The sequence below is a fragment of the Ceratosolen solmsi genome, unplaced genomic scaffold (genome assembly GCF_000503995.2).
Source record: "Ceratosolen solmsi marchali unplaced genomic scaffold, CerSol_1.0 scaffold70, whole genome shotgun sequence".
Lineage (NCBI taxonomy): Eukaryota > Metazoa > Arthropoda > Insecta > Hymenoptera > Agaonidae > Ceratosolen > Ceratosolen solmsi.
The window spans coordinates 701,337-715,859 of record NW_011948448.1 but is presented as its reverse complement, the minus strand read 5'-3'; the positions used below and the strand labels follow the sequence as shown (position 1 = coordinate 715,859).

Here is a 14,523-nt window from a genome sequence, read left to right as displayed (position 1 = left end):
ATTTATGTTGTTTTTAATAATTTTATGTAATTAATTTTGCATTTTATTTAATATTGAATGAAACAAAAATAATAGAACAAACATAGGATAACGGACGAACGAATATTATAAATTGGCGATTGTGCATAAAGTGCATTTAGCGGTAACTTTTAATGAAACTAATAATGCAGAATTAAAATAGCACTTAAGGATTTCTCATATAAGTAATCCTGACATTATTTTTCCGAATGAAATTTGTCAAATTAGATGTTATTTATATTATTCCTCATTGAGGGATAAATTCAATGATGCTCAATATATTTAGAAAAATTTAATACTTAATAAAATTGATTAACCATTTAATAAATAATCGTTTAATAAGTGATAGGAATATGATGAAACTTGTGAGAAAAAGAGAAAGAAAAAGATTAGCATTTTTTTTTTTTTTTTTTATTACATTGGTAAATATATTCTATCATAAAAAAAGTATTTTTAAAAATTTGAACTTATAACAAACTTATCAGTTGCAGCGTAATAAATTTAGTATTTATGGTAACGTATTGAGAAAATAATAGCCAAACCATATTATATTACTAGATAATAAAAATTAATAATTTAAATGGGCTATTCATCGATTTATCCACACGAACGATACTGCAGCACATATATGTGCAGTATAAAACGAATTGTAAAGCTCAGTTAGTGAGTTCAGTCGATGTGCGAGAGTCCAATAATATTGTGAGATCCTTTAGTTAATCAATTAACGATGAGACTACTTATCCCTATTCTCGCAGTGATCTGCATTGTTGGTGTTAAGGGGGTAATTATTTTCTCCGCTTAGACATTAAAATATTACCAAATATCAGCAATTTATGTGAAATCTTATCAATAGAATACTTAATCTCGATCATTACATTGCTATGATTACATTACAATATTCTTACTAAAATATCCAATTTAAAAAAAAATAAAATAAAAGTGCATAAATGGAATATAATATACAAGTACTATCTTTTGCGTATAGATTATTGTTTTCCTTTTTGTACACAATAAATTGTAATTTATTGTAAACCATACACTACCAAAAAAAAAAAAAAAAAAAAAAAAAAAAAAAAAAAATATGAATATAATATTTTCCTTCTTTTATTGAGCGAGACTTCATGAATTTTTCAATTAATAATTTTTCTTGTAAAATATTGAATAAACTTATAATAAAATAAATTTTATTCCCAGAAACTTAATTAATCGCTAAAGAATTTTCAACATTAAAATATCAATAAATTTTATTTTTGATTTGATGTTATTTTTTATCTAAGATTATATAGTACAAATGTATATGTAATGTAAATTTTATAAAATTAAACAATATACTTAAATTGCAACAAATTTCATGTCTCAATATTAAATATTAAACCTTAACCGAAGCTTTATTTGTTTAGATTTATTATTAAATAACTTGTTAATAACAATCTCTTTAGGTATAACTTAAAATATGAATCATATGATTTAAAAATTAAAGAAAAGTTCTAAAATAATAATTGAAATGAAATATTATAGCTTTAGAGCTTTTAAAATTTACTCACAGTAAATGTCACAAGCATTATGAACACATTTTGTCTTTAGAGACTCGTAAAATATCATGTGTTCCATTAAAATGATTTAAATAGTCGATTCAATATACTAGACGAACAAGATTATTTTTAACTATTCTAGTTATCAATAACTAATATAAACAGAAAATACAAATATTGTATTACTTTTCATCTTTAATTAGCACACAGACGCACACACACACACACGCGCGCATATATAATAAGAATGTGTTTTTTCTATAATATACGTTTTATATTTTAACGCCTTTACATATAACTTTATTCTCCTGATATAATTTATATGTTTTATAATGAATCCGATGCTAATGAAATATAATTATGCACCTACAATTATGTCCGAAAAAAAATTGCTTAACATTGATTCGTTTGATTTGTAAAATATTTTTATTTTCTTTGAAGTAGAAAGATTTTCGTATAATTTAAATATTTTGAAATTTTAATATTATCAATAGATTTCTAGCTTGCAATAATGTCAAAAAGTATTAAAATTTTTAATTTTCAGCATGAATTTACAGAAAAGGAGAAGAACCAGAGTGATATGGAAATAGAATCATGTGCATTTGAAAATGGTATTCATCGAAGTAAGAAATTTGTATTTATTAATTATTCTCATCTAAAGCTTATAGATATATCGAAGCAAAAGTTTTTTTTATAAATAAAATATTACAAATCTCACTGGACTTGTTTCTTAATTTTCTTAAGTTTTTCGTAATTGGTAAATTGAAGGCAAACAAAAGCATGAAAAAATAGATAAAAAAAAATTATTTTGAAATATATACATTATTGATGCATATAAATATTACCTCAAAATAAATATTCGTTTTATTAATCATTATAATCCATCTATGCGTGTCTCAACGACCCTAATAATCGTACATCACCACATAAGGCGATGAAAGCTTAATATTTGTTGAAAATGTAATATGTAACTCATATTGGTTAAACAAGATATTTTTTATTACATTGATTTTTTAATTTTATTTTAATGTCATAGATATATGATACCGACATGAATTTTCTTAATCATTTAAACCATCTCAATCTATCTTCTCTCAGACAGAACACCAATCTCATTTCTTTATTATACGATGGTGAACTTAAAAGAATATTACATAAATATATATATATATAAGAATCTTGACAATTTAGAGAAAGGCAATAATATTATAATCATAAATGAGATTTAAAAATAATGGGATAATCAAAATTTAATCGTAAATACATAGAGTATGTATGTAAATATATATATATATATATATATATATGAAATTATTTGATAAATTTGAGTAATAATATTTTGGGTTACACGTATACTTGACATATATACATACTTAATACTTACGCATACTTTTTGTTTGAAAATTTATATTAATTATAAAATTTAGCATTATTACAAAAAATTTGTATATTTTACTTTATATGACAACTAATGAAGGAGCTATCATATGTGCACAGGGCACTTTTGAAATTTCCTCCTTTGAATATTAAAATTTTGAAGTATCGAAATTGCCAATATAAATGATTATAAATATCGAACAGCATGACCATTGTGATAAAAATGGGAAAGCAGTATTGTAATTAAATTTTAAATAACTTACATTTTAATCTGGTTCTATTTCTTAGTAATATCGAATTTATTAAAATCTCTACGTCATTAAGCTTCGTTTCATCTTTTCAAGTATATGAATTTACTAGAACTTTTAAAACAAATAAATTTTACTTGTTAACTGAGAGAGTAAATCATGTATAGAAAGAGATCATAAGGAGAGATTGCATCGATAGTCTTTTATCGTATGTGTCAATAAAATTGGTATTTTTGTTCGAGGTCATCAATATGCATTCAAACTTATTTAAAAATAATTAAAATGATTATAAAGATATATAAATAAATGTACTTATATATATAGAGTTAAGAAATTATTTTAAGAACTCCAAACATATAACACATGAACATAAAACCTGTAATTTAATCTTTACTATTAAATTGAACGATCACTTATATTTATATATTTATTATCTATAGCACAATTAGAAAACCTAATGAAAACTAAAAGTGTCTCTGGAACTCGGCAACTCGATTGTTTTTCGGCCTGTGTATTAAAAAAAAGTGGATTTGTAAGTAAAATTTATATAGGATGAGTAAATTATGTCTAAGAAAGTTGTATTGTACCTGAATTAAATCGTTTTACCATTTTTAGATGAACGACGATGGGACGTTTAATGAAAACAATAATGTACAAAAAGAGGAAATTATAAAGTGTAGACAACTAAGTAAGTGAATTTTTTCATTATCGTTAAAATAATAATGTAATTTTTCCTCCATTAATTCTAAATATCTAAATATGATTTTTGTTAATAATCTCTAGAGGGCCCATCTACTTGTGAAACTGGTGGCAAAGTGTTGCAGTGTTTACTCGACAATGGTATAATACCGTAATCAATAGCTTAATATAAGAAAACTTATATGATAAGAGTTGTTAAACAACTTATGAGAACGGCCCTCACAGATTTATAATTGTTATTACAAAAATATCTCATTCAATGACAATACATTTAACTTTAAAATATCTATGTATTTCATTGAACTCGCTTCTTTTTTCCATTTACTTTTTAGACTGTGTTTATGCTTTTATTATGTAAATAAAATTCTTAAATAATAAACAAGGACAGTTGATATAATCCTTTGAGTAAACGTCAATATTCGTATTCTTGTATACAAGATTTTTAAACTGATAATTCGATATGGAGAAGTAATAATTAATTACTATTATAATAGTTGCTTTCTTTTTTTTTTTTTTATAGATTTTTAATTATATATTTTATACTTATTGTTTATGCACATTTACGTACGAAGGATTGGTCTACGAATTTTCGTCTTTTTTCTTACCATTAAATAATAACTTTGAAATTACTAGATTGACAAAGTCGGTTGGTTACAATTCTAATCACTGCTTACTTTGAAATAACATTAATTTATATTAATTAGTACAACATTTTCATGTCTTTTTTTTTTTTTTTTTTTTTTTTTTTTTAATAGCAGCATGCAAGTTTTATTATATTTGTACAGTACTTTTGTAATAATATATTTTAATATTTGAAGAACGAGATTGGCGATTGAGAAATTTTATTCGGTGAGAATTATATTTCAGCTTATTTTATTTACACGGTTGGCAGTAATTAAGCATTAACTTCGTGTCTCAACCATAAAATTTGATTATTTTTTATTACTTCATAGCCGGTTACTCTATCCAGGCGCATAATTATTTAGAATTTGGTATCTACATTAATCGAGTCGCCAACAACGAGATTCTTACACATCCGTGCGCCATTATTATAAATGTAGGTACTTCACAGTCGATGTCCATGAACTTTTGATAAATGATAGTGAAACGAATGCTTTGCACTTTGTTAATTAAGATGAGCTTTCATTTCTCCTTTTCATTCCAATGGATTTTTATTTCATTTTTATTTCATAAAAAATGTTCGTCTTGTGTTGGGACGATAAAATTTTAAGATTAGAAATTAGTTAGCTTCTAGAGATTATTTTCAAAATTATTACATTTTTATATAATATTTATGTATAAATAAAATCATAAATACATATACAGCTACAAGTGATGATTATAAATTTTCTTCAATCGAAAAAATTCATATAAATAAATTGAAATAGTTGAAATTGAATAATTTACTAATTTTTATGTTTAATCAAGATTTTTAAAGAATTGTTTATAAAAGCGTTTTTAAAAGTAAATGAATACAATTATTCCACTTATACAGAAACTGAAAATTCTACTTATAATTGAATATATAATCAATGTATCAATTTTGGTAAAATTAATGAACAAATTTTCCATCGTAATATAAATAATAGACCTAACAAATTACTTTAATAAAAACATTATTTATATAAAATAATGTGTATAATTTAGATAGATAGATAGATTGATAGAGAGAAAGAGAGAGAGAGAGAGAGAGAGAGAGAGAGAGAGAGAGAGAGAGAGAGTTTTCGTTGTATCTTAAAATACAAATTATTTTATCATATACTATTTACCAGTAATTTTCTTTATTCAAGGTCATATTAATTTTTATGTAAAATTTATTATACGGGTTATTTTTAAAAATATCTGCGATTCAACATTAAATTAAAATTTTTAAATTATGTTTCAAGTATTTTACATTAATCATTTTATCTAGAATAAAATGCTTTGAAATCATTAATCAAGAAAGGTTATGTAAAAATTGTAATACAATTTTCCTTGGATCAGAAGAGAGGTAAGAATATATAATTTGTATCTTTACTTGCAGTGTATTCAAATAGATAAAAATATTATATTATATCATTGAAATTCTTACTTAAACATTGGGTAAAGAGACTCGTTTATTTGTAATAATTATTTATACAATAATTTATTTGTAAAATACTAAAATTAATGATTAAAGAATATACGGATATGATACCAAATTGATATACATATCTACTTATTCCTATGACCGTGAAATAAATTCTATTATCAATTATTTATATATCTTTTTCAGATATTTTTCAGATTCGCTATGAATTCTAGTATAAAGTAACATATTATAAAAATAAGTGTTATAACAAATCATAGAGAAATATTAGTTATTTTATTATTATAATTTTTAATAAAATAACAAATAATACTCCTTCTACTCCTATCCTTACTACCACATCATGAGAAATAAATGTTTTATAGTTTTTATATATCAATAATTATCTGCATCATAAGATAAAAATGAAATAAGATTTCCAATAAGCAATCGATTGGATTTTAATTAAGATTTGCCGACGTATAATACAGGAAGAATTTCAGCTTTTAATATCATGCTTTTTACTAATACTATATTAGATTAATAATCGATATTATTAAAAACAAATGTTAAGGATCTTATCTGGAATAAATAATATATATTTATATATTAATCGACAAAGTATTAATTATCCTAGATATTGCATTTGAATTTTTATACTCCAAGTGTTGCATTCCTCTTCAATTTTTGGATTTTTTGCCCTAGGAAATGAGTGACTGAATTTTAAATGGAAATAATAATTTACAGTTTGTATTTAAAACTGATATATATTAACCACTCAAGAATTGTTAAATAAATATATTAGTTTTCAATGTACCCTCACATATATTTAAGTTTTGAAAGAAGAAAATATCATTTGACGCAATTTGATCTAATAATTTAAACATTGTAATTTAATATATTAAAGAGTTATATATGAGTACATAATTCTCACTAAAACAAAATATTTATTTCAATATATCATTGAAAGCTATAATAAAATTAAATAATTCGTGTTTATCATTCCCTTCTCTATTAAATTTTCTTTTTAAGAAATAAAAAATAGTGTTTCTCAATTACCGTTGAGTTAGAAAAAAAAACTTGTTAGAGCCTAAAGTAGTTTAAAAATAAAGTTGCAATAGAGTTTTATAAATAAAATAAATTCCAAATTTGTCACTAATTATAAATGACAATATATGTGATCGATATAATTGTTAATGCAAATAAATCTCCAATAAATAAGATATTCTAAAAATTCAATTGTATATTATATGTAATATAGATAAATCGAGCGGAATGTATGTTCAGACTATAAATACTTTGACAAAGGATTGAAAAGCCATACAAATTGGTACACAAGTAGGAGAATTTGAATTGGAATTATTTTTAAATTAAAATATTAAATCACTGATTGAAAAAATATAAAAATTTTATTGCTTAAATGTGATGATTTGGTTAACGTAGAAAATGAACGATACGCATATGTTAAATAATTAAAATGTTGTTACTCTTGACAAAATAATTTCCCATTGATTAACTAACAATTAATATTAAAAGAAAAAGAATAACATGTAATGAAGAAAATTCTTTAATGAGTAATTTCCTCATTACATTATAATAGAATTTCTCGTTCCAAAAAAATTATTATCAGTTATATTTAAGTGGAATTAAGTATCTGGTTAGGTATTTGATTCAGAAAGACTTAATTCATCGTAAGTTAATTTGAAGAAAAAAAAAACTATTGTTAAATAAATTCATTCATTTAATCAATGAAAATTAGTAAATTTTTATATTTAGAAATCCATTATCTCCTTATCCATGAATCCATTAATCCATTATCTCATAGCCACTTATGATTATTGGCTATAATATACGTAAATTTCAAAATTTATCAATTATAATTACATATAATGATTACAAATTTTAATTTTATTTTAAAATAAAATAAAATATAGTATGTATTGATCTAAAAACCTATATATTACTTTACAACATTAATTTTTAAAAATTACTTTTGCTTTGTATACTTTCCAAATAGCAAACCGTTATTCAATATTTACCGGGTCATCGGATTAAAGTTGACATATATTAAATAAAGCCTAAGTAATTAATTATTCAAAATTTTTGTCGTTCAGAGCTCCCGTCAAAATCATACGAAAATATCAAAAAGTGGTTAAATGAAATTTGACTAATTGTATTTACAATAATCCTTCGAGAAAAATTAATTAATCCCTTAACTAATTACAATTCTTCTTACATATGTAATTTGAGATATCAGTGGTATATCTTATAAAAAACACAATGTTTCTAAAACAATGAATTCACCACATAAAATTATAACAATGTTGCAATTGTTATTATGATAGCTTCTATATATTATAAAGAAAAATAAAAATAAATAAATTAATTAATTAATTAATAAATAATAATAATAATAATAATAATAATAATAATAATGAAAAAATATTGAAATTGACATTTATGTTTTTAAAAATTAATGAAAATGAAGAACAGAAAAATAACAGAAACAAATTTTATCTATATGTATTAGAGTTTCAGATTTTCCAACTCAATCGAGTATCTTCAATTAAAATACCGTTAAAAATTATTATCACGCGAGCAACATATTGTTCCTAATACTTTCGTACATACGTATCGAGACCATATTTTATAAATTAAATTTTTTATATTAATTAAATATTGTAGTCACATAAGTCCATTTTATATTTTATTTTGTAACTTATTAAATTACATCAATTAATTTCGATGGAATAACATACGTACTTGACAGCATTACTCATGCAACTTGAAAAAATTAATGAGCTATAATTCCTCAAATATTTTAAATTTAATAATAAAAAATGTTTTACAAAGTGTCTTATTATTATGCGGGAATTTATATAATTATCAAGTTCTTAAAAACTATGTAATTATTTTTTGTATTTTATGCATAAACATGAAAACAACTAATAACTAATAAAACGAATAACTAATAATGAAAACAACTAATAAATAACGTATAAATGTACAAAATGTAAAATAGCTATTGGTTTTAAAAATTGAATAATTTGAAATAATATTTTTGAAAAATGTTTAGTTTTCATCTTACAGATTATTGTATACGATGTGAAAATTTCTTTTCCTTCTTTAAATACAATCATAAACTCTATTTTTTTTTAAATTTTTATCATCGTGTGTGTCAAATGATGGTTTACACGAAATGAAATAGATAAGATTTAGAGATTATTTATTTACATGTACATTTAGCAATTAAACAAAATTTAAATAAATTCACAGATGTCATTAAATAATAATTTTGTTAATTTTATAAATTCAATCTACAGTTAGTTAAAGTTACGAATATCAAATGAAAAAATGTTCATTATACCTTATTGACTTATTGAATTTATCTTATTGAATAAGACAGACATTAAATAATAAATAATCATAATAAAGTAATTTTATAATGAATAATATAACACAATGATCTTTCTCTTCAGAAATATGTTATAAAGACAAATATTATATAAAACTTGAATTACTATTAATAATTAATTTTTTTATTTTGTGTTTTGAATAATTAATTATAATTTGAATAAAACTATCAAAGAATTATTATTACTATTTTTCATTGTCAATATCATTTATGGCGTTGAACAAAATTTTGGTCGTTAATTTTTGTATATATATGTTCCTTTTTATTGCTCGTTGAATTTAAATTGCAAAAGTACTATCAATAGATATTTTTCATTGTTTTTAATTTGTACTTTGTATTAAATTATAAAATAGTCATTGCAACAATTTGTCTAATATAAAAGTAATGGTATGAATAGCCACTTAACATGTAATTTGTAGCAATTGTCATCGACATGTTTTGCCATAAAACTTGAGATAAAAATCACCCAATGATATAAAAACTATAAATAAGTGTTATCAAGATATATTTTTATTTTTACTCTTTGCATTTTAATAGTATTTTACTTTATTGCCTTCGATAGTCTTATAGTATATTTGTGTTCTTTATCTATATTGTGCTTACAAAAATTTGCAAACTTTACTTTATTATAGAAACACATGTAATTACTTTTATAAACTATGCACATTAAAAAAAAAAAAAAAAAAACCCCTATTAAATTACTAATTGAATGAGAAGGGAAAAATAACATTAAAGTAATAATAACCAGTTGATATTAAAAATATTATTATTTAAAAGGGAATAATAAGAAGTGAATTTTTATTCCTTATAGATCAATAATAAGCACGATACACCTTCAAGCTCATAACTTTAAAAAAACTTTTGAAACTTTCATTTATATTGAAACGATGATCATTATTAATAAGCCGATTTCTCAAAAACAATATATATATATATATATATATATATATATATATGTATATATGTATCACAATGCTGAAGCACGTAAATCGTTAATTAAATTTCAATCACAAACGAAACTTATAAGCATAAAAAATATATATATCGTCAAATTATTCGCGTCCTATAGGTCGGTAAAAATAAAAAAAAAATTGAAAATATTACTGGTGTCGGAAAAATAATACGATCTAGCGAGTTTTTCAAATTATTGCCGTTCGCCATCTGTTACGGTTGACCGTTGACTGCAATAACTGACAGGACAGAGTACGCGTTCCACGTACCATTTGCAGTCCGTCTAAAAAACGCAATTGAAACGATGGAATGCGGAACGAGCATTCTATTTGAAAAAAAAGCGGAGCGGCGTGAAAATAATATATACAGGACTGTGATTCCAGACGGAGGCGACCGTTAATATTACGCGAGGGAGAATAACGATCTTTACGACAGTTGCCTCGGATTAAATAAGTAGTCTTGCAGCGTGTGCAACGAGCTGCGATTAACTGATGAGTAAAACAACATGGCTTGTCTCATGAAATTCGAGGTTAGTTGATTATTATTAATTCTCTTATTTAGGCGCTTTGTTGTTGGTTTTCCCGCGTAAGCGATACCGTTTAGGTGAATGACATCTTGGCTTCATCGAATGTAGCTTTCTTTTAAATGCCGTTTTAGGCATTATTTCAATGATTCTCTTACCGACAAAAGCTATTTTTCATAATCCAAAATCGTCTTGTCGCTATTTGGCTTATTAATTCTAATGAATTGCGTATATTTTACGATCCCTTTCAAGAGCATTCGTTTGTAGTTTGTTATACAGAAGCTTTGTAAACATCTATGGCTGTGTTCGCTCATATGTGTATGCATCCATTTGTGTATGCCTGAACACACACACACACACACACACACACACACACACACACGACATTCATAATAACCATGTAGTTTTTTTCTCTATTATACGCATCACTGATGCATAAATAATTGTTTAAATTGTATTATGCGAGGTTTTTGAATGTTTAAATTTTATTATACACATTTATACGATAAATGTAGTTTATCTTGTGCATTAATCTCGTTTAATAGTACAGTAATTAATCCTTTTATCCCTTCAATTTTTCCCTTACTCAATGATGTCTCACTTAATTTAATATTGTTTTTAATTATCTTATATTTTATATGTTATAATTCACAATATTTATATATGCCAGTATTGTTTGAAAGCAAAAAATAGTTTTACATATTGCAAAATATATTAAAAAATAGTATTTATTTCAATAATCTTTTTCATTACACAGACAAACAAGCTGTTGGAAAAAATTGAAATGGAAATACAAATGGAAAATAAAAAGAAAGAATTAAAAGAGGTACGAGAACAAAAAAAAAAATTACTGGAACTTCAAGATAAAACAGCGTCAAACTACAGAATGACTTCCAATTTGGAAACTCAATTGGATGAAATGACAAAGAGATTGGAAGTATCTCATAGAGAAAGAGATAAATTTGAGCGTGAGCTTGTCACAACAAAATCTGAATTAGCTGGAGTAAAACGCACACTCGGTACATAAATTAGATTAAATATCAGAATTAGAATTTACTTGAATTTTTTATTTTTTATTTAAAAAATGTTTATGCTTAAAAAAAATTAATCTCGTTGAAAATTATAACTTAATATCCATTGTGATATGTCACTGTATCATCGTTGTTGTTTTTTTATATATAATGAATTATATCTAATGGATACTATTACTTATTTATAACAGATTTAGAGCGTCAAGAGAGGAGAGAGTTAGAAACAAGAGCTTTAAATTTGATTAAAAGTGCAAAAAAGAAGTGGGAAAATACAGAAAAGGATAAAGTTACTCAACTCAATAATCATATTGATTCTCAAACTATGCGCATAACTGAATTGTGCACTAGTAACAATGAGATGAGTTCTAAATTACAGAGATTAGAATGCGAACTCGAAACTGCTAATGCCGAACTACACAAATTAAGAGTATTCCAGGTATTGTAGCTTAAATTCTTCAACGCTAATACTCCCATTACTTGTAACGAATATTTTCTTATAACACACTTGGTTTATCAAAAAAAAAATTTATTGCAGGTTCAATACAAGGAATCATTAAATAAAATGCGAGAATTAAGTCGCCAAAGTTCTGTAGGCGTGGAGAATAAATTAGAACAAATATCAACGAGAGCTCATAACCAAATAGCTGAACTTAGATCCAAATTGGAATTAGAAACAGCTAAGAATATAGATTTGGATAATAAGTTACGGAATGAAGAGGATTCTAATCATTGTCGACAATCGAGATTGAACGTAGCTCTGGAGTTGACGCAAAATGAGTTGAAAGACTGCGAAGAGCAATTACGTAGTTTAAAGGCTACAATTCCAGCTCGAGATGCCGAAATAGAGACTTTAAAAAATCAATTACACGAAAAGGCTAAGCATTTGGAGAATGCGAATAGCGCAGAACAACTGATTGTTGCGTTACAAGAACAAATTGACAGACTAAGAATGGAAAATGACCAATTGAAGCAGCAATTAGAAGTATGTATATTAGATTTATTAATAAATTTATAAAAATATATATGTTTATTTATTTATTTATTTTTTTGTTATTTATAATTAAAATGTTTCAGTCGACAAAATCTGATTTAAATGAAACTATGATAAACTTAGAGGTAAATGAGACTCTTGCTGCAAATCTGGAGAGGGCTACACAAGATAAAATTGCCTTACAAAATCAATTAAAAAGCACTCTTCAAAAAGAAGGTTCGTAAGCTCATAATTTTTAAAAAATTGTAGCTGTATTATTTATTTCAGCATAGCTTAATACACATCGTAATAATTTCTATTAAATTAAAAATCATAATGATCGATATAATTGATATTGTTAAAATGTAATTTGAATTTAGATTACCAACGAAATTATTGTACGTATACCATATCGTATGTTATTTACTTGAACTTGATGGTTTACTTATAATAAATATTAATGATCAAATGCTTAAGCCAATAATGGAGAAATTCAGTTATCAAGAACAATTATGTCTGTTCGTCTCTTATTAATAAATGTCGTATTAATGTTATTGTCATAATTATAATAATTGTAGTGTTGATGTGCAAAAAAGCTTGAAAAGACTATTTAAGAGAAAAAAAATTCTTGTACATATAATGATTAAATGAATACTTGACCTCGTTCACAATATTAATTATATATTTGCTTGGAATAAAATACTTCAAGAGGAGCAAGGTCGTAAGGTCGGTGATCTCGAGGAGCTACTGCGTCGTTTCGAAAAGAGAGTAGAACACGAGCCTAAAGACCAATCAGCACCAGTCAAGGACGTCACTTATTCGCCGCACAGGCCCGACGATCGAGGATACCGTAAAAATAACTAGCCTCGAGCAGCAGATCGAAAATTTGGAACAGCAGCTGAAAGCGTGCAGAGAAAATGCGGCGGCTGATCGTCAAACCACCAAGCAAGCCCAATTAAATCTTTGGAAGAAGGAGAAGGAGTTGTCTGATGCCAATTTGGACAAGAGGATAGCTACGAGAGAGGCCAAGACGGCCGAGGAGAAGTTAAAGAGTTTGCAGGAAGAGAAGCAAAAAATGTCGGAGAGACTTAACGCAAAAATCCGGGAGGAGGAGGAGAAGGCTAGAAAGTTGTTAAAGGAGCTCGAGGCTGCGAAAAATTCATTATCGGATGCCACGAAGGAAGTGACGAGGAACAAATTACAGGCCAATTCTGCTCAGAAGGTAAAGATTAGCTCTTATTGTCCTTTCTATCCCGTTTATTGAATAAATATGATTATTAAGGGAGCTTTTCAATCGGCCATAATTTCATTAAATTACATTAATAATAGAAAAATAATAATTATTAAATTACATTGGCAACAAACTATAATCGGGCTCATTGTTAACAGGCATTGACTCAAGTCAACCAACAAATAGAAGAATTGCAGAGTTCGAGTGCGGCACTGCGCAGGGAGTTGGACTCTACTCGTAAGCAATTGCGTAGTAGTCAGGATCGCGTTGATGCATTGCAAAGCGAAAAGGAACGAATTGCCGCGAGGCTGAGCAAATTCAACGAGGAGAAAAATGAGCTTGAATCGAGGTATGAGAAAATTCCTATCAAGTGAATATCGAGCTCCTTAAGGAGACCTGCACCGTATTGGAAGAGCAGCTCAATGATTATGAGAAGCTTACGAGCAATCATGAAACGCGCGAGAATACCCTTATTCAAGAA

The 14,523-nt window shown here is 25.5% G+C and overlaps 2 protein-coding genes across 2 annotated transcripts; both read left to right on the top strand.

The window, feature by feature from the left end:
- Positions 1–670: 670 nt before the first annotated feature.
- On the top strand, positions 671–4,129 carry LOC105366363 (Odorant-binding protein 56g). The gene is made up of 5 exons (XM_011504781.1): positions 671–799; positions 2,095–2,173; positions 3,616–3,707; positions 3,791–3,863; positions 3,959–4,129. Exons 1-5 carry the CDS (start codon positions 746–748, stop codon positions 4,027–4,029), a joined length of 369 nt encoding a protein of 122 aa, XP_011503083.1. The 5' UTR covers positions 671–745; the 3' UTR covers positions 4,030–4,129.
- A 7,567-nt stretch (positions 4,130–11,696) lies between these two features.
- On the top strand, positions 11,697–14,416 carry LOC105366377 (paramyosin-like). Its single transcript, XM_011504799.1, has 6 exons — positions 11,697–11,829; positions 12,033–12,277; positions 12,377–12,823; positions 12,916–13,048; positions 13,642–14,033; positions 14,201–14,416. Exons 1-6 carry the CDS (start codon positions 11,697–11,699, stop codon positions 14,414–14,416), a joined length of 1,566 nt encoding a protein of 521 aa, XP_011503101.1.
- The last annotated feature ends 107 nt before the right edge of the window (positions 14,417–14,523 follow it).